This window comes from Macaca nemestrina, chromosome 3, assembly GCF_043159975.1.
Source record: "Macaca nemestrina isolate mMacNem1 chromosome 3, mMacNem.hap1, whole genome shotgun sequence".
NCBI classification, from domain to species: domain Eukaryota; kingdom Metazoa; phylum Chordata; class Mammalia; order Primates; family Cercopithecidae; genus Macaca; species Macaca nemestrina.
This window is the reverse complement of record NC_092127.1, coordinates 100129286-100156254: the sequence shown is the minus strand read 5'-3', so window position 1 is coordinate 100156254 and position 26969 is coordinate 100129286. Positions and strand designations below refer to the sequence as shown.

At 37.5% G+C, this 26969-nt stretch overlaps 1 protein-coding gene across 8 annotated transcripts in view; it reads right to left on the bottom strand.

Moving 5' to 3' along the window:
- LOC105479633 (family with sequence similarity 13 member A) overlaps nt 1-26969 on the bottom strand; it is a 377790-nt gene that overhangs the window by 276859 nt on the left and 73962 nt on the right. For 4 of the 8 annotated variants that reach the window (XM_011737705.3, XM_011737709.3, XM_011737710.3 and 1 more), the window contains 2 exons: nt 15299-15488; nt 6314-6523 (listed from right to left, as the gene is read on the bottom strand). The exons of 1 other annotated variant lie outside the window; for it this stretch is intronic. In XM_011737705.3, coding sequence (XP_011736007.2) covers nt 6314-6523; nt 15299-15488 — 400 coding nt within the window. Of the gene's footprint in view, nt 1-6313; nt 6524-8211; nt 8273-15298; nt 15489-26969 lie in introns of those variants that run through there. 3 more of the 8 variants (XM_011737711.3, XM_071092599.1, XM_071092600.1) reach the window with 3 other exon arrangements.

The following is a 26969-nucleotide window of genomic DNA, read 5'->3' as shown; positions in this document are numbered from 1 at the left end:
CAGTCTTCCTTGGGCTGTAACAAGCTATAACCAATCAAACTGCTATAATGTATGTGCTATGAGCTATGCAAGGTTAGAGATAACCAGGTCCACACATGTCTGTGTATTTCCACAATGCCAGGCTTTTATTAATGTTATTCCAATCACAAAAGCCAAGTTTATTTTATAGAGACAATAAAATATATATATAACACAGTAATCCTTCTTACCTATTTTCTATCTGAATTATGAAAGAGTAAGTTTATTTTATAGAGGTTATATTGTCTGATGCCTAATGCATACATTATTCCCTCTACTTGGCAGTTTACATAACTAGTAGCTGCTCAATTATAGTCATGCCCTGCATAACGATGCTTTGGTCACTGAGGGACTGCATATATGACTATGGTCCTATAAGATTATAATGGAGCTGAAAATTTCCTATTGCCCAGTGATGTCATAGCCATCATAATGTCCTACTGCAACATATTACTTATGTGTTTGTGCTGATGCTGGTGTAAACAAACCTACTGGCTTCCAGTCCTATAAAGGTATAGCATACACAATTATATTGGGTACATAATACTTGATAACAATAATAAATGACCATGCTACTGGTTTATGTAGTTACTATAAAGCAGGTATAATGTCATTTCATTCAAGGTCATTTTGTTCTAAGCTGATGAGAAAAAAAAAATAGATTCCTAGCCAGAGCCACAGTCTATGTGGAGTTTGTGCCTTCTCCCCAGATCTGCATGAGTTTTCTCTGGGTGCTCCGGTTTCCTCCCACACCCCAAAGATGGGCATGATCGGTTCATCAGCATGTCTAAATGGTCCCAGTTTGAATGAGTGTGGGTAGGGGGGTGAGTACACCCTGTGGTGCAACAGTGTCCTGTTCAGGGTCGATTCCCACCTTGCGCCTGAGCTGCTGAGGTAGGTTCCAGCCACTCACGACCCTGAATTGGAAAAGGCAGGTTAGAAAATGAATGAATGAATAAATGAATGAATACAAATGATTGTAAAATAAAAATTCATAGACAATAATCCTACAAATGCATGACAATAAACAATGCAGTAGGAACGCACTCAGTGAGCCTGCCATATTTGTCACTGATTTTGAACTATGTGGTGGGAAGAGGTGCTGCTGCTAATTCACAAATACCTATTCCTTGATTTAACCCATCAGCGCTATGACAGCCATCACTCACTAATTTACCAACAACTAGGGAAATCATTCTTATTTTTTACAAAATACTTCTTAAATGTATGTGTACCGCACATTTATTTCAACATTTAATATCAGAAGTGTTCTGGGTCTTCAATTAGAAGTTTGGTGATGTTTTTGTAACCAGAAACACGCCATCAGAACTTAACTTTTGTTTCTATCAATCTGCCTGTGGTAAAATTTCTTTCCCAATATATCATTTTGCTTAAAGTTGCAGTTTCCAAGAAATTATCAACAACATTAAGTGAAAACTTACTATACTATACATTTTATTGTTATTTTAGAGTGTACTCATTCTATTTATATATATATATTTTAAAAAGTGCATTTTAGAGTGTACTCATTCTATTTATATGTATGAACTTTATATAAAGTTAACTGTAACACAGACTCAGATACACATATACATATACATACATATATACATGTGTATGTTAACTATAACAGACTCAGATACACATATACGTATACATAGATATACACATACATGTGTATGTTAACTATAACAGACTCAGATACACATACACATATACAGATACACATACATGCGTACGTTAACTGTGACACAGATTCAGATACACATATGCATATTCATACATATATATACACATGTGTATGTTAACTGTAACACAGACTCAGGCAGGTGCTACAGGAGGTATTCCGTAAGAAGGCATTGCTATGGTAGGAGATGGCAGTTCCACGAGTGTTACTGCTCCTGAAGACTTTCCATTGGAACAGGATATGGAGGTGGAAGGTAGTAATATTGATGATTCTGACTCTGCAGGCCTAGTCTCACATCTGTGCTTATGTCTTAGTTTAAACAAAAAAAACAAAAAACAATTTTACAAAGTAAAAAAAGAAAAATGAAAGTTTTAAAAATAGAAAAATATTAAAAGTATATATATAAAGAAAAAATTTGTAGAGCTATGCAAGGTATTTGTATTTTAAGCTAAGTGTTATTTTAAAAGAATCAAAAGGTTTTTAAAAGTTAAAAAGTTATAAAGTAAAAAAGTTACAGCAAGCTAAAGGTCTATTACTGAAGAAAAAACAATTTTTAAAATAAATTTTAATTTAGCTTAAGTGTACAAGATTTATAAAGCCTACAGTGGTGCAGTAATGTCCTAGGCCTTCACATTCACTCACCACTCACTCACTGACTCACCCAGAGCAACTTCCAGTCCTGCAAGCTCCATTCATGGTAAATGCCCTGTACAGGCGTACCATTTAAAAAATCTTTTATACTGTATTTTTACTGTACCTTTTCTGTTTTCTTTTTTATTTTTATTTCTTTTGAGACAGGGTGTCACTCTGTCACTCAGGCTGGAGTGCAGTGGCATGATTATGGCTCACTGCAGCCTCGACTTTCTAGGCTCAAGTGATCTTCCCACCTCAGCCTCCTGAGTAGCTGGGACTACAGGTGCATGCCACCATGTCCTGCTAATTTTTTTTATTTTTTGTAGAGATGGGGTTTTGCCATGTCACCCAGGCTGGTCTCAAACTCCCAGGCTCAAGCAATCTGCCCATCTCAGCTTCCAAAAGTGCAGGGTTACAGGCATGAGCCACAGGCCAGGCCTACTGTACCTTTTCCATTTTTAGATATGTTTAGATACACAAGTGTTTTCCACTGCGTTACAACTGCCTACAGCACTCAGTACAGTAATATGCTGTATAGGTTTGTCGCCTAGAAGCAATAGGGTATGCCATATAGCCTAGGTGTATAGTAGGCTATACCATCTAGGCTTGTATAAGTATACTCTATGATGTTCACACAACAATGAAATCACCTAATAACGTATTTTTCAGAATGTATTTCTGTCATTGATGCTTAACTGTAAATTTTTTTTTTACTGAATGACTCAAATCTAACCAGAGATTTTAAGGGAATGGAAGAATAATACTAATATAGCAAAAATTTAACCTCTCTTCCCATCAAAATTTGTTACCTGTGCATAATCTCACATAACCTAAAGGCTGACTATACAATGAGTCTTGCTTTTAGAATGATACTGCTTGCTTTTATGATGCCTATCAACTTTTTGATGACTGAGGAACCATGTCATAAAGAATATGACAACTCACAAAGACCTAAATAACAAAAATAGTTCTATAAATAGTAATAAAAATAATAAAACAGTATATTCTCACATCAAATGAAAATGATTCTGGAAATGTGATAAAAGCCTTTGAAACATACAGGATTTTTGAGTAATAAGAATACTTAATAATATAGAATACTATAGAATAATATTAAGAATACTAAAGATATTTGACTGCCAAATATTTTGCATTACGCACAAAATATTTGTCAACTCCTATAGACATTATTTTAAAATAATTTCCAAACTTTATCTCAAAACTTTCCATCCCTATAGATAAAATATTCCTTGTAAAAAGGATTTAATGTCTCCAAATAGGAGGAATAGTCATCTTTATGAAGGAATGGTTATCTTCATACATATCGGGAAAAAGTTCATACAGTTTCCAATTAACAAGCCTCAAACATATGTCACTCACTGACATACAAAGCTAAAAAGCATTGTTGTCCAGAACAAACTGTTCTTCTAATTTGCTTTCATATTTTATCACTATTTTCAATAAAATACAATATTTAGTAATCCAATAATGTTACGCCTTTTCGAAAAATAAAATCTTTTTTTTTCAAAAATGAAGTAGTTAAGACCACAAAAAAATAATAGGTTTGAAAATAGGTAAAACTTCTGGGATTTTTCCTGTTGCATCATTATTAAGGACTGAATTGTGCTCCCTCCAAAATTCGTATGTTGAAGCTCTAACCTCCATACCTCAGAATGTGATTGTATTGGGGGCCTTTAAAGTGGTAGTTAAGGTTAAATTAGATTATAATAGGGGTCCCTAATCCAATAGTAGTGTCCTTATAAGAAGAGGAAGAGACATCAGGAGAGTGCACACAGAGGAAAGGCCACGTGCGGACACAGTGAGAAGGCAGCCATCTGCACACCGGAGAGAGAGGCCTCAGGAGAAACCAACACTGCTGGCACCTTGATCTTGGATTTGCAGCCTCCAGGACTGTGAGAAATAAATTTCTCTCGTTTAGGCTTGTAACACCCAGTCTGTGGTATTTTGTTAGGGCAGATGTAGCAAATTAATACAATTTGGGGTTGAGGCCTCAAAGATAAAAATAAAGGTTGTGATGGGCCCTCCCATTCTAAGCCAAAATGCTAGACGGGCTATATAGAACTTGTGAAGGTGAGACCAAACCCAGGTCTGGAGGCCTTGGGCCATCAATTGGCCACAGAGATATTTAAGCAGGAAATTCATGTGAAAATGTGAAGTTAAAAATTAGACAGCGAGGATTTCTTTAAAGGGAGAGAGCTGTTAGAGATATATAACGCTTCCCCTAACTTTCCCAAGCCAAGTGAGGGGCATCAGATAATCACTTGGGTAGTTTGAAGAGTCTAAAACTCCTTAAAGAGTCTAACGCAGACAGTCTGGCTACGGGTGCCCTGGGCGGCAGCACAAGAAGGCAGGGCTCTGCCTTGTGACTGACCTCCATTTCAAGAACGTGGCAAAGATGTGTTTCCTGAGGACCGCCTGGGTACTCTGAAGAAAGAAATAAGACATGAGTAATCTTCCAAAAGGATTGCCTGGAGGTCACCACAGGAGGCCAGGGGCTGCAGAGAAGTGAGAAGAGGCCAGGGCAGGAGGCATTGCTGATATGAGGGCCTGGGGGAGAGCTACAGACAGGTCTCCGTCCCTAGGGGATGGCAAGTAGAGATAGTTAGTGTCCTCTTCTGATACAACCACACTACTTTTAGCTAATATTTCAAAATGGTCTTTCATGAGGTAAAATATTTCTGGTACTTTCTTACTTGTCCTATCTGGCCTTCTCACTTACCCTGTTCTTTAGCAAATTACATGTGAGTAGGTACATCACTGCTGTAAAGGAATGTGGCTTTAGGTAACATCCTTAATCTGGCAACTAATACTTTTGGAAATATATTTTCTCCTTTCTTCTCTAATTTGGGAAAAATAATAAAAGAAATGGCTTTCAAGGGTACACCATTTTTCTTACAGCACTTAGGAAGGAGAACTCAATAATGACTATGCCTATAATTATTACACTTAAAAAGCGAGTTCCTGGCCAGGTGCAGTGGTTCACACCTGTAATCCCAGCACTTGGGGAAGCCGAGATGGGTGGATCACCTGAGGTCAGGAGTTTGAGACCAGCCTGGCCAACATGGTGAAACCCCAACTCTATTAAATATACGAAAATTAGCCGGGCATGGTCGTGGGCACCTGTAATCCCAGCTATTCAGGAGGCTGAGGTAGGAGAACTGCTTGAACCTGGGAAGCAAAAGTTTCAGTAAGCCAAGATCGTGCCACTGCACCACAGCCTGAGTGACAAGAATGAAACTATGTCTCAAAAAAACAAAAAAAAAAAAGGGAATTCTTTCATATGAAACCACTTATTACTACAATCAAAAATCAATTTTTACTTCACAAAATGAACACAATTACTTTAGGACTCAATCTTGCTTATGAGAAAAAGCAAGTACACCAGTGAGTTTTCAGTTTCAAAGGTCACTAACCAAACACAATGTAATGAATATTTCCTTTATTTTTCTCTAATGTTTTCTAAATTATTCTTGATCTCACTCCTTTTATGGCAGTCATTAGTCAGAAAAAAACATGTCTTTGGCTCAAAAGCATCAGGGCTTTTCAATATTATGTTACTGAAGTAGTCACATGTTAATGGTATCAGAAATTTCATTTAATAATAGTATTTCATAATCAGTCTAGTATGATTTTACATAGGAGATGACGGCCTGGAGTAAAATAGCAAGGTGGTGGTTACAGAAAGACCACAAATATTTAAAAGCTTTTTAAATTTTAAATATTTAGTACATGAACTAAAAATAAAACTGGTGGTTTTTTCCGGCTTTTTTTTTTTGTTTTTTGTTTTTTTTGTAGAGATGGGGGTCTTGCTTGGTTACCCACGGTGGTCTTCAACTCCTGGCTTCAAGCAATCTTTCTACCTCAGCCTCCCAAAGTGTTGGGATGATAGGTGTGAGCCACCGTGCCTGGCCTAATAAAGTTGTTTTCACTCCTAGAAAGATTTACTGTACTAACCCTGAAAGAGCTGAATGAATCGAGGCTGCAACGCCGACGTGATCAGACTGTCGGGCAGCTCCCTCAGAAAGAGCTTCAGCAGACTGGCTGCTGAGCAGACATCACCGTCCTTCCCGAGCTCCACGGGCACTCCACTCTCGAACTTCAGTCGAAGTTGTTCCACCACCTTCACGTTACCATTCACCCGAAAAAGACCTTCTTGGGTGAGTCCTGGAAGAGCAAAGTAGACCCAGAAAATAAATAGGTTTCTCACAGACATGAAATGTAAAGAATGATAACAACACAAAACACAAAGAGAGAAATTTCAGCATATGATTCTCTCAACACTGTAATTATCAATCATTGCATGACTTTCACATTTTGTAAAACTTTCCTTAGAATAATAAATGTTCATATCCACTGCATATCAACTAAACAGATCATACAGGATTGGTATAAAACCCAGCCTTTAAAAATAAGGCTATGCCATATATAAACATAGAGCAAAACAGAGTACACAAAGAAATTTTTCATTTATGTAATCTTCTAGAGCACATAACAAAAACTTACTCAGGGCTCTAACAGCAGCTTAACACTTCATGAACAACCACTTTTTAAATGACATGTATTTAAGAAACTTTTAAACTCTATGTGATTACCTGTGTAATAGTTTAAGAAATAAGTGATGGTTTTTCAGTAATCACTAAATTCAAAATGTAAGACTCTAGGAAACTATAGAGTGGTGTAAGACAAGATCCTTGACTTCAGTCAGTTGACCGGGGATATCAGTGTCAGCTGAGGTCATCAGAGAAGGCCTCCTGGAGGAGGTAAACTTAACCTTTGGCTAAAGCAACACAGAGGGGCTGGAGCAGTTGAGCTATGAAACCAATGAAGCTTGAGCTTCAGGGCCCCTCATTTTCTTGGGCCCTTTACAAGCTCTGTCCCTAATCCTGTATTCTTAGTATCATGTTCTTTTTCTTAAAGAAGTCTCAAAAAGTTTAGGCATCTGGACCCACAAAACCTTGATCTACCCCTGACAAAGATAAACAAAAATACAAATTGAGAAGTAGAGACAGGACAGCATAAAGAAACGTAGGCAGAGGACAATGTGGGGTGCCTAGGTCAAAGAATGATGGGATAATAAAATGGAAAAACAGGAAGGGGTCTGTGACAAGTTAAACAGTGAAGGCTTTATCACTGGAGTATTAAGTGGGGAAAAAGACAAAATATAATAAGGGTTTTAGGAAGATTTAGCTAGCTAAGAAGTAGGGTATGGAGAGGGCTTGCCTTATGGAAACTATCTTCTATTTTAAGGTAGTAAACTGATATTATGGTGGAAAAGAAGTGAAAAATAAAGAGTAAAGATGATTTGGTAACTTGGTTCAAAAGGGAGAGGGAAAGAGTTGAAAGGTAACCTTAAGGTTTTGAAAAATAGGAATACAGGGAAAGAAAAAACACTGTAAAAGATAAGGTTGGGGGTAGGGATAGGAGAGTAGCTGGTTTAGGGCAGAAGATAATGATTTCCAGCTCAGTGTGCTGCACACCATGTAAGCGAGTGTGTCAGGCAGTAGAAGACTTCGAAAGTGTAAGAAACAATCTTTCTAAGAAAGAGCAGGCCAGGATTTAACTTGACATTCTTGAGAGTCTAATGGTGAATGTTAGCAAAAACATAATGACATTGAAGCCTATCAGGATTTTTTAGAGGGGAGGTGATAATTTATATCAGCCTTTGCTTCTTACCCTTACCTGGTAATTGCATTGCTTTTTAAAGCAAAAGAGGAAGCTAATTTCATTTTATTTTATAATCTGATAAAATGCTTTATAAGCTCTTTAATTCAACAAACATGTAATAAGTGCCTGACATTATGTTAGGTCATAAAAAAATCAATCGTGAGAAAAAAATTCAACACTATCATTACCCTCATGGACTTTGAAGTCTGGTAAGACGTTTGGGTTCTTCCACGTATACATATTTTTTGGCTGTAAAGAAAATCAATATCAAAAGTTGATACGAATTTTAGCTCCAATTCTGAAAAAAACTGTGACACTAGGGATGATATTAAAAGTATTTAACAATGACTATGACCAGGGCACCACCTAAATAGAAGAGATATCAATTGGTCTGTGTGGCAGACAGCTTCTAAAATAGTTCCCATGATCCCCACTTCTCGTACCACACCCATTATAATCCCCTCTACTTGAGTGTGGGCCAGACCTAGTGACTTGCTTCTAACAACAGAATACAGCAAATGTGATGTCATGTCATATTTTGAGATTAAGTTATGAAAGACTGACAATCCATCATGCTTCTCTCTCTTTCTCTCTCTCTCCCCTTCTCTCTCCATCTCTCTGATGTACTTTATTAGCTACTGGCCACGGGCAAAGATCTAAAGGTGGTATCTGGCCAACGACCAGTGAATAACTGAAAACCCTCAGGTCAACAGCTCACAAGAAACAGAATCCTGCCAACAACCACATGAATGAGCTTGGGAGGGAATTTTTCCCCTGTTGAGTCCTGATATGACTGAAGCCTTGGCTGACACCATGATCACAGCCTTGTAACTCTAAGACAGAGGACACAACTAAGATGTGTCTGGATTCCTGACCCACAGAAACTGTGAGATAATGATAAATACTATTGTTTTAATCTACTATGTTTTGGGGTAATCTGTTATGCAGCAAATGGATAACGAATATGATACGCCTTTCCCTTAAGTTGTGTGGAATATCAGGTTCTATTGGGAGACGCCAGCTTAATTGTTTAAAGCTTTCAAGGTCTGTTTCCTCTACTATACAAAAGTTTATCTTTAGCTTCAGAAACTTATCCAACAATCAAGCAGCTAGCATCCAACAGAAAGGCATTCCATCCCTGGTCAAAGCTGAAATCCTGAAAATTTAGAGTTTTGTTTCCTGTTCCTATATTTACCCAGCTGCTTAACCTAACCTTGCCTTCTGTTTTTGGCCTACCAAATGCCCCTTAGATCTGATTTCACATGATTTTTTTTTTTTTTTTGTCTTTTTAGCTTTGACCTTAGTCTTTCTTTTCCAACAAGGTTTTTATGAACCTTCCCCCAAATAAATATACTTCCAGCAATTTCAGAAAAAACTACCCAGCTCCAAGAACTGTCTGTGGTCCTCAAGCCTCCTGATCCCACTGGACCAAACTAGAAGACATGTAAGGTACAAGTAGAAGTGACTGAATTTAATGCTCCTTAATAATATTTTCCTGTCTCTGTCCCATTTATCTGAACAACTCTTCCCTCAGGAATATCTCCCACCCACAACTCTTTTATCACTAATTACCATAATTAGTGATGTTCAGCTAGGGGAAGTTTATAATCCTGGACATGAATATATCACATTCTGAGAAGAATAATCCATACAGTTTTTTAAGCCTCTTATGAGGCTAGAATACATCCAATACCCACAAGAGGCTTACCAGACCAAATAACCTTTAAATTTTCCCACCCTAAAATTTTAGAAAGTTATGACTATAACAAAAATATTCAGAAAAAGGGGATATTTGGATGACTTCATGAAGCAGAGTTACTCTCACACATTTCAAAGCTTCTATTATATTTGATTTTAGGCTATGTGCTAATTACTACAAAACAGCAACTTAATAGTGGTTTAGAAATGAAAAAATTATATAAGTAATGTCTACATCACTGAAAGATACTTTTCTGTACAATTGAAATATTTCTTTCAAAATAGTATGACTATTAGAAACAGAATATGCCATTAGAAACAGAATATGCCAGAAGTCACAATTTGCCTAACAGCACACTTTGGCCAAGGAAGTAGTATGACAATAAGTAAGCACATTCTGACACCTGGTGGTGACTTGAAACTCTACACTGCGGGTTAAAACGGCATCACCTATAGTATCTTCATGCTAAACTAAGAGAAAGAAGCCGTTAACATTGTCAGTGAGAAAAAGAGTTTAAAGACTATATGCTTTATAAGTTATAATGTATATATTTTTAAATGAAACTATCCAAAATCTGCTTAAAGGGCTTCACATAGGTCTTTCTGTCTTAAAATTCCATTACCATAACAGTTTACTCTCATGCCAATTGTTAAACTGTCTGCATTTATGTGAAACAATAATAAAGCATAACCAAAATACCAACCTATGATTGAATTATATGACCAGTCACGTGACCCCTATAGTCCCATTCCCATGCCTGACACAGTGCTTACTGTATATCACAAGTGTACAGTAAATATTTGTTGACCTGAAAAAAACTGCAAAGTAATTAAATAAAACAAATTGAAGTATTATGCCCTCAAACTTTATACTACCCTTCAAACTTACACAGTTTCTTTGGTTTATTAACATGATAGTTTCAAATACAAGAAGGGGCTTATGTTTGTCTACATAGTAATTAACTACATAGCCTTTCAAAATACAGGTGCTAGGCCTACCTGAGTTTGCCCAGTCAAGATTCTGATTCAGTAGATATGAGGTGTGGGCAATGCATGTGTATTATGAAAGATTCCACTAGTGATTCTATTTCACATCCCTCATTAAGAACGACTAATTTAACTTAATAAAATGGTTAGTTTGCATTACCCAAATACACCCTGTTAAAGTATAACTAACAGTATGCTAAGGAGGGGCAGAATAAAATCAATCCCTAATTTAAATTTTGCCAAAATTTTCATATGTTGATGGTGTGAGTATAAACTGTTTCAACTCTGATAGAGTTCATTACAGATGCACATATCCTCTGACCACCCAGGAGTCCACTTCCAGGAAGGCAGTCTATGCACACACTTGCATGTGCTTGAAATGCCGTATGTTAAAGGTTAACCATGGAATCATTGTTTGTAAACAATAGAAGACTGGAAACAATCCATGTGCCCATCAGTGTGGGACTGCTTAAAGACATGATATATACATGTGGTAAAACAGTAGGCAGAGGAAAATAAAATAATTAAAAATGAGTAAAGCTCTTTATGCAATATAGAACAATCTCCAAAATACCTTGATATTTAAAAGATTCAGGACAGTATGCTATATTTGTGATAAAAGGGAAAAAAGAACACACAGACATATACTTATATATACACGAAACATCTTAAGAAGATACCAGAAACAGGTATAGTAATACTGTTTTAGAGAGAGAAAACAAAGGTCAGGAGACAGTTTGTAGAGAGAGACTTTTCACCATATACCCTCCTGTATTTTGAACCACATAACTTTATTAACTATTCAAAAAAATTAAAATTTTTAAAAATTAAAAATGTAAACTATTTTTACACAATAAAAGTATGCTCAAGAGACTATTATCCAATTAATGTTGAGAGAAAGAACACTGATTATGCCAAAACCAAAATACTACTTTAGGTACCCATAGTTGGACATCTAAATGAATATACACCCCTACTTAACAGATTAAATGAATGATCTAGAAATCCATCTGTATCTAACTCAATGGGATACACAGTCTTACTCAAAACCAAGTATGTAAATAAATCCTATTAAAGCTGGTTGTAACTCCCGGCTTCAAGATTTTGTAGGCCAAACTTCCATCTTCCTGTCATGCTATGTGTAACACTGTTTGTGTTTCACTGTTTGAAGTATTTGAATAAATCCAGAGCTGTTTTCTAAGAATCTGGCCTTTTTGCAATTTATCTTCCTTTAATAAGGAGAAAAACTCTACAGAGTAAGAACAGAAACCTGGCTCTTAAGTTTTCAGAAAAAAAAATACAAATTTGTCATAAAGAACTGCCTGAAAGTGGGTAATTTATAAAAGACAGACTCACAGTTCAGCATGGCTGGGGAGGCCTCAGGAAACTTACGAGGCAGAAAGCAAAGGGGAAGTGAGGCACCTTCTTCACAAGGTGGCAGGAAGGAGAAGAAGTGCTGAGCAAAGCGGGAAGAGCCCCTTATGAAAACATCAGATCTCTTGAGAACTCACTATCAGAGAACAGCCTGGGGGAAACCACCCCCATGATTCAATTACCTTCATCTGGTCTCTCCCTTGACACGTGGGGATTAGGGGATTATGATTCAAGATAAGATTTGGGTGGGAACACAAAGCCTAACCATATCAGTCACCTACATGCCTAGTAACCAGAGCAGATAGACGTTTTTTCAATTAACATCTAACCATCAGCAGAATGAATAATCTGCCATAGAGTCCCTGTCAAAAGTTGATACATGTTCCTATAGAGGAACATGTGATGAGCGCTTCTCACTCCTTTCCAATAAATGATTCTTATCAGAAAGGGTGAAGGGACTTGTAATCCTGGAAAGATATGGCCTGAAACAAATTACTCAAAATACAGTAGACCCACCTTACCCAAAGGGGATATGTTCCAAGACTGCCAATGGATGCCTGAAATATTGGATAGTACCAAACCCTATATATACTGGTTTTTTTTTTCCTATACGTACATATCTATGATAAAGTTTAATTTAAAAAGTAGGCATAGTAAGAGATTAACAACAACAATAATAAAACAGAATAGAGCCAGTTGCAATGGCTCACATCTATAATCCAAGCTACTTAAGAGGCTGAGGTGGAAGGATTGTTTGAGGCCAGGAGTTCAAACCAACCTGGGCAACATGGCGAGACCTGCCTCTAAAAACATTTTTTTAATTAGCAGGTTACAGTGGCACATGCCTGTATAATAGCTACTCAGGAGGCTGTGGTGGGAAGATTATTTGAACAGTGGAATATGAGGCTGCAGTGAGTTATGATCACACCATGGCATTCCAGCCTGGGCAACAGAGCAAGACCCTGTCCCTTTAAAAAAAAAAAAAAAAAGGAATACAATAGAATAATTGGGAGAGATTTGTTCTTACCATAGATCTTAGCAACCTCAGCATACATTTTTTTTTCTTCCTTTATTAAGTCGAGAACTCACCTTTTCAATTAAAAGCCACTTCATGGCCTCTCTTCGGCATATCGAATTGCCAGCATTATTTTTCTTGCACTTTGGGGCCGTTATTAAGTAAAATAAGAGTCACCTGAACACAAGCACTGTGCTACCACAATGATCAATCTGCAAACTGAGGCCACTACTAAATGACTAACAGGCAGGTGGCATACACACATGGATACACTGGACAAGCAGACGATTAAGGTCCCAAGCGGCAGGATGGCTGGAGAGCTCATCATGCTACTCAGAAGGCTGTACCATTTAAAACTGATGAATTGTTGGCCGGGTGCAGTGGGTCATGCCTGGAATCCCAGCACTTTGGGAGGCCGAGGCAGGCAGATCACCTGAGGTCAGGAGTTCAAGACCAGCCTGGCCACCAACATGGTGAAATACCATCTCTACTAATAATACAAAAAAAAAAAAAGGCTGGGTGTGCATCTGTAATCCCAGCTACTCAGGAGGATGAGGCAGGAGAATTGCTTGAACCCGGGAGGCAGAGGTTGCAGTGAGCCGAGATCATGCCACTGCACTCCAGCCTGGGCTACAAAAGCGAACCTCCGTCACAAAAACAAAAAACAGAAAAAAAAAAAAAAACCAAAAAACTGATGAATTATTTATTTCTGGAATTTTCCAGTTAGCATTTTTGGACCATGATTGGTCACAGGTAAGAGTGAAACCCTGGAAAACCAAACCATGCATAACATCGGGGACTACTGTACAGAATATGTTTGAAGCCTCAAGTTCTACATTTAAAAATCCTTACATGGCTGAGTGTGGTGGCTCATGCCTATAATCCCAACACTTTGGGGGGCTGAGGTGGGAAAATTGTTTGAGTCCAGGAGTTCAGAACCAGCTGGGGCAACATTGGGAAAACCTGTCTCTACAAAAAATAAAAATAAAAATAAAATAAAAATAAAAATAAATCAGCCAGGTGTGGTGGAATACACCTGTAGTCCCAGCTACACAAGAGGCTAAGAAAGGAAGATCACTTGAGCCCTAAAGTATGAGATTACAGTGAGCTATGATCACATCACTGCATTCTGGCCTGGGTAACAGAGCAAGAACCTATCTCTTTTTAAAAAAAAAAAAAAAAAAAAAAAAAAGATGCAGGGAATATGGAAACATTCTCTCAAATGATCCAGGCTTATGATTTATTTTAAACAAAATCATCAAAAAGCTGTGGGCTACACAGCTCTCAGTAACTAAGATATAATTTATCTTTTTATTGTATAACGTACTATATTACTCTCCAAATGTTTTACATGCTTAATTTTATCTCTATAAAGATAAGAGAAACCAGCCCACTGCCACCCTGCATAATCAGCTTTACATCATAGTTTTTTGGTATCTCTTCTAAGCGTATGAGGATAGTCTAGGCATTGAATAAGTTCATGATTGACCTCAGGTGAAAGAGATACCCAAAAACATGTTTGATTACATTAAAAATTATTGACTATCAGTTAGAATTTAATTAATCTAGAAAACTGACTATTAATATTACAACAGAGTATTTTAGCATTTAAAACTAGGAAACATTCCAAACTAGAAATCTCTATAATTAAAGTGATTGCTCTATGGTTGATCAAATTAGTACTGTCAAGATAATGTTAAGCAGTAATGCCCTTTTAGTAATGCCCTTTTTAAAATGAAAAGTAGGCCGGGCGCGGTGGCTCAAGCCTGTAATCCTAGCACTTTGGGAGGCCGAGACGGGCGGATCACAAGGTCAGCAGATCGAGACCATCCTGGTTAACACGGTGAAACCCCGTCTCTACTAAAAAATACAAAAAACTAGCCGGGCGAGGTGGCAGGCGCCTGTAGTCCCAGCTACTCGGGAGGCTGAGCCAGGAGAATGGCGTAAACCCGGGAGGCGGAGCTTGCAGTGAGCTGAGATCTGGCCACTGCACTCCAGCCTGGGCGACAGAGCTAGACTCCAACTCAAAAAAAAAAAATAAAAATAAAATAAAATGAAAAGTATATTACACAATAATTTAATATTCTAATGAAGGTGCTTTAGAGGACAGTCTAATCATACATTATGAAATAATTCACACAAATAATTTGTTTACGCAAGGGACTGTGAAAATGAAAAGACTAAAGCATGACTTAACTCACCATGCTGCGTCAAGTATTCCACTATATTCCACACTATTGTTGGAATGCCATTCTTGGTGAGCTCCTGCCGTTGAAGTTCTTGGAGACTGACTCCAAATAACTTCTGATAGGTAAAATCCTTCTGTTCATTTAATGGCACCGCCACTATCTTTTTCATGTCTTCTTTCAGCCGAACTGCTGCTTTACTTTGCTTAAAAGAACGTAAGAAAAAAGAGCAGTCGGTCATATTGACTACAGGAGGTTGCATGGCTACAACAGAAACACATGAATTAAAATGTGTTTGAAGATGAATAGTTGTGGTCTTATTTTTACTTCAACTCAAACCAAAATCTCTAACATCTCTCACATGTTGCTCAGATATAATGGCTAAAAGGAATGAAAAGTAATGAGAAACCTAAAGCCACAACTGAAGTGTGTAGCTAAGAGAGGGAGCAATACACTGCCGTATCTAAGATATATTACTACAGTAACCAAGGGGTGTGACTCAGAAGTACCTGGTTAACAAGAAAATAAAACATTTATAAGAACAGTGAAACACCAGGCAGATCCTGAGATGTTTCTAAAGACAAAAATTTGTCTTGGTGTCATTTTAAGGTAGCTTTAATTTAAAGTGTCAGAAGAAAAAATTACAATGACCATTCTACATGTACAATGACCATTATAGTTCTCTGATTTGATTACATCTGTAAATATCTCAGTAATCTTTTGGAACATAATATCAACTCAGTTCGTACTGAGGTTCAAAATGCCCTCAAATCTTTGAAACAACAACATTTAGGTAGTCGCAATTTTAAATTCTTAAACAAGATTGTATTATATATATTGTAAATAAAAATGCAACTTAGATTCAATTACCTCAAATTAATAACACAATGAAAAATTCATAAGAGTTTGTTTCTTCTTTGTGATAAAAATCTGCATACAAATAAAGAGGAATTTTTTAAGCATGTGTCTTATATAAATTTTATTATATATGTTAATAAATCCAAACACTGAAAAGAGAGATGGAAAAATGCAAACAGTCTTATTTGGGGGACAGAGGCAGTAAAATTGGAGGAAACTTCCACTTTTTGAGAATGAATGTAGCAGCTAACCAATGTGGAAATACTATTAAATGACTTAAATCACCATCATTTAGTCACTAAAAAATCCTAAGAGTAGAAACATTACGTTCAATCTAGAGTTGAGGAAACAAAAACCAGAGTTAAGTAATTTGGTAAAAGTCAGAGAACTAGTAAGAGACAGTTTCATCTTGCTCTAGGTCTATGTTCCTCTCCTTAACTTATAATAGGTTTATGTAATGTTATAGTGCAGTTTATGTACAATTATAGTAACAAACTTATAAATGCTATATGTGACATAAGACAATTACAAGTTAATTCTACAATCTTTGAGTAGGATACTTGCAATCTCAATTTGATTTTAAATTGTATAATCTACAGAATGAGGTAAGCTTTTACTAGCATATCTGCATCTTTTATAGGTCATATTTGAAAGCCATATTTCTCTAGTGAAAATTCAGCCAATGTAAAGATACAATACAGATTTAGTATCTATTAACATTATAAATAAGTCATGGGATAGCCACTATGGAGTACTAGTAGTATGGATGAAACCCATGATCTCTGTTACCAAGGAAATTATGATTATGTTAATTAAGTCCAACTTGTAACAGTTTATAACTTCTTTTTCTTATAGGTTTATAAATGTATCAATCTCCTTCAACTGAATCCATGGGAAATTTCAACCAGGTATATCTGGTGAGCAAGCAGCTAAAAAATAATCAGTAATAACAAAACTTAAAAAAAAAACTCGTGTAGCATTAAAAACAGCTGACAGTGAAGTTAAATTATATAAATTTTATCTTATTTTATCTGCTTATACAGAGAATACAGCATAGTGGTTTAGAGCATAGACTATGGAACAAGACTGGATCAAATCCCATTCTGACTTTTATTAGCGATAACCTTGCACAAGTCATATAACCTCTGTGTGCCTCAATTTCCTCATCTATAAAATGGGAATACCAAGAGTTTGCATGTCATAGAAATGTACAAGGTAGAAATGAGTTCATTTATGTAAAGGAGTAAGAACAGTGCCTGGCACACTCATTGAGTACTGACTGTCATAATCCTTTTCCTTCTCCTCTTTCTTCTAGGAATTATTATTCTGATTTCTTCTTAAAGTAATGGAAAGCTAATTAATCATTCCTGTAGTAAATATTTCTATAAAGGTTACTTTTTAAAAAGGGAAACATAGTCGAGACACGTTTGATGGCTGAATTCTGATGACCTAATTACTATTCTCCATACATCTCTAATTTTCTAAAATCTCTAAGTATGACCTTTGAACAATGAGGAGAAAATAACTTAACATGTACTTATCACAATTCCTTGATTTCTTCCTAGAAATTCACAAGGTTTCCTTAGAAATTCTGTCTATACGAGTTTAAAACCTTGAATTAGGGCTGGACACGGTGGCTGATGGCTATAATCCCAGCATTTTGGGAGGCTGAGGCGGGCAGATCATGAGTTCAGAAGATTGAGACCATCCTGGCCAACACGGTGAAACCCAGTCTCTACTAAAAATATTTAAAAAACCAAAAAACAAAAAAGTTAGCTGGGCATGGTGGCAGGCGCCTGTAGTCCCAGCTACTCAGGAGGCTGTGGCAGGAGAATGGCATGAACCCAGGAGGAGGAGCTTGCAGTGAACCGAGATTGCAACACTGCACTCCAGCCTGCGCAACACAGCAAGACTCCATCTAAAAAAAAAAAAAAAGTTACTACTTAGGGTATTGAGTCTACCTTAACTGCTTAAACTTTTGTTTACATATAAATTCCCATGCATCACTTGAGTGTGAAGACTGGACTATCTGGAGCATATTCATGGGTGTGTGTGTGCGCGTGCGTGTGTGTATAAAAACAATATAGGTTTCCACATAACAAAGACAACCAGAGAACCTTAAAGTTTTACTGTTAGAACAATCCTTACGGGCCTTCTAATTCTTATACTATCGCCTTAGTGATAAGAAAATCAGGACCTAAAAAGTTGTGATGTTAGTCAAAAAGGGCTGTGTCTAGAGCCCAGATCTCCTGAGTTTTATACCAGTATACTTTTTATAATTAAGTACTGGTGACCTTGTTGATGGCTTTAATTTTGTTGGAAAATAGTTAGGATAGTTAACAAAATACACTGATTGTAGTAAATATTTATTGGTTTGGGGCACTTAAGTCTCCACTTGTCCTTTTTCCAAATAACAAATCCAGAGTGTGTTTTGGGGAATGACTGCAAGTTCACTGTGAACAGCTTTCATAACAATACTACTCAAAATGATTGCCTGGCCTCTAAGAAAGACGGGGCTCAGTCTCTCCACCAGGTGAATCAGATCCCTTCTCCTGCAAACCACTGAAGCTTGAGTGCCTTATCATAAAGACAGAAAATGGGTACTACTGTAGCGCTCTAACAAGATGGGCGATAGCATTTGCCACCTGCATCACTGCAGCTGATGTGGTCCTTCATCTACTCTTTCTGACATTGATCATTCTTCCACTGTTCATTCCATTTGGTAAGCTGCTCCAGTAACTTTCCAGTAAAGTTTCTTTATGCTGAAATTATTCAGAACTCATTTCTGTTCTGTAACCACACACACACACACACAGACATACTCTCTCTCTCTCTCTCTCTCGATCTAATTGATTAAAATACCTAGAAAAAAATAAAATAATCAGAGAAAATAGAAAATTAAAGTTTTAAAAGATAAGAAAAAATCAAAATGATAATGACAGTGAACTTTTATGGAGTCTCTACTGTCTATGCCAGTGAGGGCTGTCAATACTTCAAACGGCTTCACTCATTAAATCCTATAAAAAAGAAACTCTAGGAAGGAAGATACTTTTGTGATTACCACTTCACAAAAGGCACAGAGAAGCCAGTAAAGTGCTCCAGTTCACATAAGCAACTGGTACAGCCAGGAGTCACACCAGGCAAGCAAGCTGAGTCCAGGGGCCACAGTATTAACACTGTCTCCAAATAGATAGCTGTGAGAATAAAAAACACATGCTGTGAAGATAAGTGCACTTGCTAGAAATGAGAACCAAATTCCATATTCTTATAGCAGAGAAAAATAGTTATTTACATGTTTCATGGTCTCTTTAATACAAAGTAAGGTATGTTCAGAAGCAACATCAATAATTGTGATATTAGGACCTGAATAAAGAAGGCTTTCATCAATACAGTAAACAGGACAAATTTCAGAAGCTTTGAGTTTTTATAATAGCTAACACATAGTAGGGACTGACTGTATCACAGACACTGTTGTACATGGTTTAAAATTCATGTCTCTCAAAAATAAACAATGGGGAAAGGGCCCCCATTCAATAAATGGTGCTGGGAAAACTGGCTAACCATATGCAGAATAATGAAACTGGACCCATACCTTTCACCATATACAAAAATTAACACAAAATGAATTAAAGACTTAAGTGTAAGACTTCAAACTATAAAAATTCTGGAAGAAATCCTAGGAAATATCCTTACGAACATCAGTCTAGGCAAATAATTTATGACCAAGTCTTCAAAAGCAAATGCAACAAAACCAAAATATAACTATTGGGACCTAATTAAACTAAAGAGCTTCTGCACAGCAAAAGAAACTATCAGCCTAGAGAATGGGGGGAAATATTTGCAAACTATGCATCCAAGAAAGGACTAACATCCAGAATCAATAAGGAATTTACACCAATCAACAAGAATAAAACAACCCCATTAAAAACGAGCAGAGAACAAGAACAGACACTTCCTAAAAGAAGACATATAAGCAGCCAACAAACATGAAAAGATGCTCAACATCACTCATCATTAGAGAAACACAAATCAAAACCACAGTGAGATCTCATCTCATACCAGTCAGAATGGCTATAATTAAAAGTCAAAAAACAACACATGTTGTCAGGGTTGCAGAGAAAAGGGTACATTTATTCGCTGTTGGTAAGAATGTAAATTAGTTTATCCCCTGTGAAAAGCAGTTTAGAGATTTCTCAAAGAACTAAAAATAGAACTACCATTTAACCCAGCGATCCTATTACTGGGTAGTATACATCAAAGGAAAATAAATCGGCTGGGCACAGTGGCTCATGCTTGTAATCTCAACACTTTGGGAGACCAAGGCAGGTGGATCACCTGAGGTCAAGAGTTTGACACCAGCCTGGCCAACATGGCGAAACCCCATCTCTACTAAAAATACAAAAATTAGCCAGGCGTGGTGGTGGGTGCTTGTAATCCCAGCTACTTGGGAGGCTAAGGCAGGAGAATCACTTGAACCTGGGAGGCAGAGGTTGCAGTGAGCTGAGATCACATCACTGCACTCCAGCCTGGGTGACAGAGTGAGACTCCATCTCAAAAGAAAAAAGAAAATAAATCATCCTAACAAAAAGATACCTGTGCTCATATGTTTTTTGTAACACTGTTCACAATATTAAAGAAATGGAATGAATTTGGGTGCCCATGACTGGTAGACTGGATAAAGAAAATGTGATACACATAAACCATGGAATACAACACAGCCATAAAAAAGAATGAAATCATGCCTTCTGCGGCAACATGGATACAGCTGGAGGCCAGTATCCTAAGCAAACTAATGCAGAAACAGAAAACCAAATACAGCATGTTCTCACATATAGTGGGAATGAAACATCGGGTACAGAAATAGAGAGGGAAGAGAGAGAGGGAAAAGGGTTGAAAAGTTCCTATTAGGTATTATGTTCACTATTTGGGTGACAGAATCAATAGAAGCCCAAATCTCAGCATCACATAATATACCCTTGTAACAGACCTGCACATGTACCCTGAATCTAAAATTTGAAAGACAAAAAATAAAAAATTAATGTGTCTAAGTCTCAAAACCACCTTATCAGTATGTACTCTTAGCTATTTCCATTAGGATAAGAAAATTAATGCACAACAAGAAGGAAGGAAGGAAGGAAGGAGAAAGAGAGAAAGGAAGGAAGGAAGGAAAGAAGGAAGGAAAAGAAAGAAAGAGAGAGAAAAAAAGAAAGAGAAAGAAAAAGAAAGAAAGAAAGAAAAGAAAAGAAAAGAAAAGAAAAAAGAAAAGAAAAGAAAAAGAAAAGGAAAGGAAAGGAAAGGAAAGGAAAGGAAAGGAAAGGAAAGGAAAGGAAAGGAAAGGAAAAGAAAAGAAAAGAAAAAAGCAAAGAAAAGGAAAGAAAAGAAAAAGAAAAAGGAAAACTGAGATGCCAAGAACAGAAACTTGACTAAGTTTACATGGTGATATGGTTTACATTTGTGTCTCTCCCCAAATCTCATGTGGAATTGTAATTTCCAATGTTGGAGGAAGGGCTGGGTGGGAGGTGACTGGATCACGGGGGAGGATTTCTCTCTTGCTGTTCTTGTGATAGTGAGTGAGTTCTCACAAGATCAGGTTGTTTAAAAAGTATGTAGCACCTCCTCCTTTCCTCTCTTCCTCTTTCTCTGGCCATGTAAGACATGCTTGTTTTTCCTTTGCCTTCACCATAATTGTAAGTTTCCTGAGGTCTCCCGAGTCTTGTATCCTGTACAGCCTGCAGAACTGTGAGCCATTTAAATGTCTTTTCTTTATAAATTATCCTGTCTCTGGTAAAGACACGAGATTTGTGAAGGGCCAGGCACACAACGATATAATTTGGATTTGAGTCACAACCCATATTTACAGCAATGTGAGAACAGAATAATACAGCAAATGTGGTACCTAGGAGTGGGCATTGCTATAAAGATACCTGAAAATATGGAAGCAGCTTTGGAAATGGGTAATGGTCAGAGGTTGGAACAGTTTGGAGGGCTCAGAAGAAAGGAAGATGAAGGAAAGTTTGGAACTTCCTATAAACTTGTTGATTGTGATCAAAATGCTGATAGTGATGTGGACAATGAAGTCCAGGCTGAGAAGGTCTCAGATGGAGATGAGGAACTTATTGAGAACTGGAGTAAAGGTTACTCTTATTATGCTTTAGCAAAGGAAGTGGCAGCATTTTGCCCCTTCTCTAGGGATCTGTGAAACTTTGAACTTAAGAGAAATGATTTAGGGTGTCTGGAGGAAGAAATGTCAAAGCAGCAAACCACTCAAGATTTGACCTGGCTGCTTCTAACAGTGTATTGTCATATGCATAAGCAAAGAGCTTATCTGAAACTGGAACTTATATTTATTAATAAAAGGAAAACAGAGCATAAAAGTTTAGAAAATTTGCAGCCTGATCATATGGTAGAAAAGAAAATCCAATTTTCTAGGGAGGAATTCAAGCCAGCTGCAGAAATTTGCAGCTGAACATTCAGAGGAACTGAATGTTAATGGCCAAGATAATGGGGAAAATGTCTCAAAGGCAGAGATCTTCACAGCAGCCCCTCCCATCACAGGGCCAGAGGCCTAGGAGGGAAGCATGGTTTCCTGGGCTGGGCCCAGGGCCTATGTTGCTTTGCTCAACCTCAGGACACTGATCCCTGTGTCCCAATCACTCCAGCTCCGGCCATGGCTAAAAGGACCCAAAATACATCTCAGGCCACTGCTCCAGAGGGTACAGGTCATAAGCCTTGGTGGCTTCCACATGATATTAAGCCTATGGGTGCACAGAGGGCAAAAGTTGAGGCTTAGGAGCCTCTACCTAGATTTCAGAGGATGTATGGAAACTCCTGAATGTCCAGGCAGAAGTCTGCTGCAGGGGTGGAATCCTCATGGAGAACCTCTACTAGGGCAATGCAGAGGGAAAATGTGAGATTGGAGCCCCCATACAAGAGTCCCCACTGGGACACTGCCTAGTAGAGCTGTGAGAAGAGGACCACCATCGTCCAGGACCCAGAATGGTAGATCCACTGACAGCTTGTGTCGTGTGTCTGGAAAAGCTGTAGGCACTCAATGCCATCCCAGGAAAGCAACGGAAGGTCTGTACCCTATAGAGCCATACGGGCAGAGATGCCCAAGTCCTTGGGAACCCACACGTTGCATCAGTGTGGCCTAGATGTGAGACATGGAGTGAAAGAAGATTATTTTCGAGCTTTAAGATTTAATGACTGCCCTGCTGGGTTTCAAACTTGCACAGGGCTTGTATCCCCTTTGTTTTGGCTGATTTCTCCCTTTTTGAATGGATGTATTTACCTAACACCTGTACCCCATTTTATCTTGGAAGAAACTAACTTGGTTAAAAAAAAAAAAACTTGGTTTTGATTTTACAGGCCCATAGGCAAAAGGGACTTGCCTTGTCTCAGATGAGACTGTGGACTGGACTTTTGAGTTAATGCTGAAATGAGTTAAGACTCGGGGGACTGCTGAGAAGGAATGATTGTATTTTGTAATGTTAGAAGGACATGAGATTTAAGAAGGGCCAGGGACAGAATGATATAATTTGGATTTGAGTCACCACCCACATCTCATCTCAAATTGTAATCCCCAATGTTGGAGAAGGTGCCTGGTGAGAGGTAATCAGACCAGGGGGGTGGATGGTTATAGTGAGTCAGTTCTCACAAGATCTGGTTGTTTAAAAGTATGTAGCACCTCTCCCTTTCCTCTCTTCCTCCTCTTCTGGCCATATAAGATGAGCCTGCTTCCCCTTTGCCTACCACTATGATTGTAAGTTTCCTGAGGCCTCACCAGCCATGCTTCCTTACAGCCTGTGGAACCAGGAGACAATTAAACCTCTTTTCTTTGTAAAGTACCCAGTCTCAGGCAGTTCTTTATAGCAATGCAAGAACAGACTAATACATATGGCTGGTAAAGTTTACAGCCAGAACATAACCTCAGATCCTTAAGGCTCCAGTGCTTGAGCTTTTAATGATGACACACTATGGCATCACCAGAACCTTTAATACTGGCAGCTCTGTGAGGGCCCAATGGGGCCAACACTGCCTGTATGCAGCTCTGTTTAACTTAATACAAAATCCAATTTTAGACTACTGAAATCAATGGCCTGTATTTCCTTATAGCAATCCTTCACAAACTTAAAGCCCATATATTTAAAGTACTTTGAAGGATAATCAGGTTACACTGCTGGTTAAATTCAGAACCATGTGCTCCAAGACTCTTTGGAACTGGAGCTAGGGTTAATAAATCTAACAAGGAATGTATAAGATAGAAAGATACCCCATCACCAAATAAAAGTAGTGCAAGGAAAGTACAAGGTGATCCTGAGACATCTTGCTCCAGAAAGCAATAAAAAAAAATGCTCAAGGCCTAAGGGGGCACATTCACAAGACCTATGGGCCAGTATAATGGAATCCCACTGGGTAAATTTATGGCAGTTAAAGCACCAAGAGTAAGCACTGTAAATAATGACATATTTAGTTAAGCTAAATTTGTTATTAAGACATATAACCTATGTATTAACATATTTAATACACTAATAACATAGTGTATTAAAAATTCCTGAATTCATAATAAGTGAGAGAAAGCGGTAAAAAAGTTAAGGACTTCTTTACAGAAGAATGCTGCAGTTAAATGTAGAAGGAATGACAATTAGAAAACCACCATTTTTCTCACAAATCACTTAATAAATAATGTAAGCAAGGATAATCAGCAGCTGTCGAAACATCAGCTGAAAGGTTGTTGGAGAATAAGACTTTCATAGCGTCAAAAAGATTACCTCACAGATTATATACTCATTGCAAAGAAAAAATTCACTATTACAATTATATCTGGCCATAATCACCTTAAATCTTTACCCAAAAGATCCAGTTTATCATTACTAATCATGAGAGGACTTGTCATCATGTGTTCCTGATGTGATGCATTATAAAGAACACATAATTTATCAAGTGTTCTTGCTAAAAACCTTTAAGGTGATGCTCACTAGCTTGTAAACCTAACTTCTAGCTTACAGTAAATACAGGAGGTAGAAGAACAAGTTAAAAGAGACTGAGAAAAAAGAAACAAATCCAGAAGGAGAGACATTCTAACATAGTATCACCCTGGACTTTTCAAAACATCATTGTCATGAGGGAAAGACTGGTTCTAGATTTAAAATAAGTTAAAATACACAACCTTCAAATGTAATATATGAATCTTGACTGTTTCCCCATTTATTAAAGAAAAACATAGACACATGTCATCATGCATTTTACCAAATTCACAGAATGCATAACACAAACAGGGAAACCTAATGTAAACTATGAGATCTACTTAACAATAATGTATCAATATTGGCTCATCAATTATAACAAATGTGCCACACCAATGCAAGATGATAGTAATAGAAGAAACTGGGAAGTAAGGACAAAGAATTATGTGGGAACTCTGTACTTCCCAGTCACTTTCTGTAAATGTAAAACTGCTAAAAAAAAAAATGTCTACTCATTTTTAAAAGCAAAATTAGGCCAGGTGTGGTGGTTCACGCCTGTAACACACTTTGGAAGGCCGAGGCAGAAGGATCACTTGAGGCAAGGAGTTTGAGACCTTTATATAAGCATAACTGACATCAAAAAAGGGGTGGGAGTTGTTCAAGACCAGCCTGGGCAACAAACTGAGATCCCATCTCCACAAAAAAAATATTTTTTTAAATTATCTGGACATGATGGCTAATCCTCCCACCACAGCTTCTCAGGAGGCTGTGGCAGAAAGATCACTTGAGCCCAGGAATTTGAAGCTGCAGTGAGCTATGATCACACCACTGAACTCCAGCTTGGGAGACAGAGCAAGACACTGTCTCTTTAAAAAAAAAAAAAAAAGCAAAAATAAAAACAGCCAATTGTTTCATCAGGACAACTGGGAAAATGTGAAAATGTACTGGATATTAGATGGTGTAACTTTAAATATTTTAGGTATAATAACATATAATAACATCATGTAAGAACTAATTTATTCCAGTTATAGTATTCCTTATTCTTATAAGGTGCATGCTGAAACAGGGATGCAATGTAACGATGTCTTCAAATACTAAAATATTTCAAACACAAAGTGTCTATGCTTGTATATATATTGTATATATGCATATGTATACAAACATACAAAGAGACAGAGGGAATGAGTACAAATATCACAGAATGCTGATTTTTAAATCTAAGTGGGCAGTATACAGAGTGTCCATTATACTAGTCTTTCAACTTTTATGAATGCTTGATATTTTTCATTAATAAAAAATTTGGAAAAAATAGGAATCCCTCAAAGAGACTTCCAGCTAACAAAGAGTTATACCTTATACCAATTTTTTTGACAGCATAAGAGGAAAAGGAACATGTTTTTTCCAAATTGTAATTTAAAAATTAACAATAACAATTGTAGGATTACTCTTTTATAGAGACATAGACAATCATATTAACTTGGATAAGGTTGACGTCATGGAAAAGGAATAGATCTGAAATTAGAGCACTTGAGTTTGAATCCTGGTTTTGCCATTGACTGGTATAGTCTCACTGGGAATGTCAGCCTCTTTGGTGAATGTGCACCTTTGGAAAAGAGCAAACTCAACAATAAAGAAGGATGACCCATGCTGTCTGTGATGGTTAATATTGAGTGTCAACTTGACTGGATTGAAGGATTCAAAGTATTGTTCCTGAGTGTGTCTGTGAGGGTGTTACCAAAGGAGATGAACATTTGAGTCAGTGGACTGGGAGGGACAGACCCACACACAATCTGGGTGGGCACCATCTAATCAGCGGCCAGTGTGGCTAGGACAAAAGCAGGCAGAGGAACGTGGAAGGACTA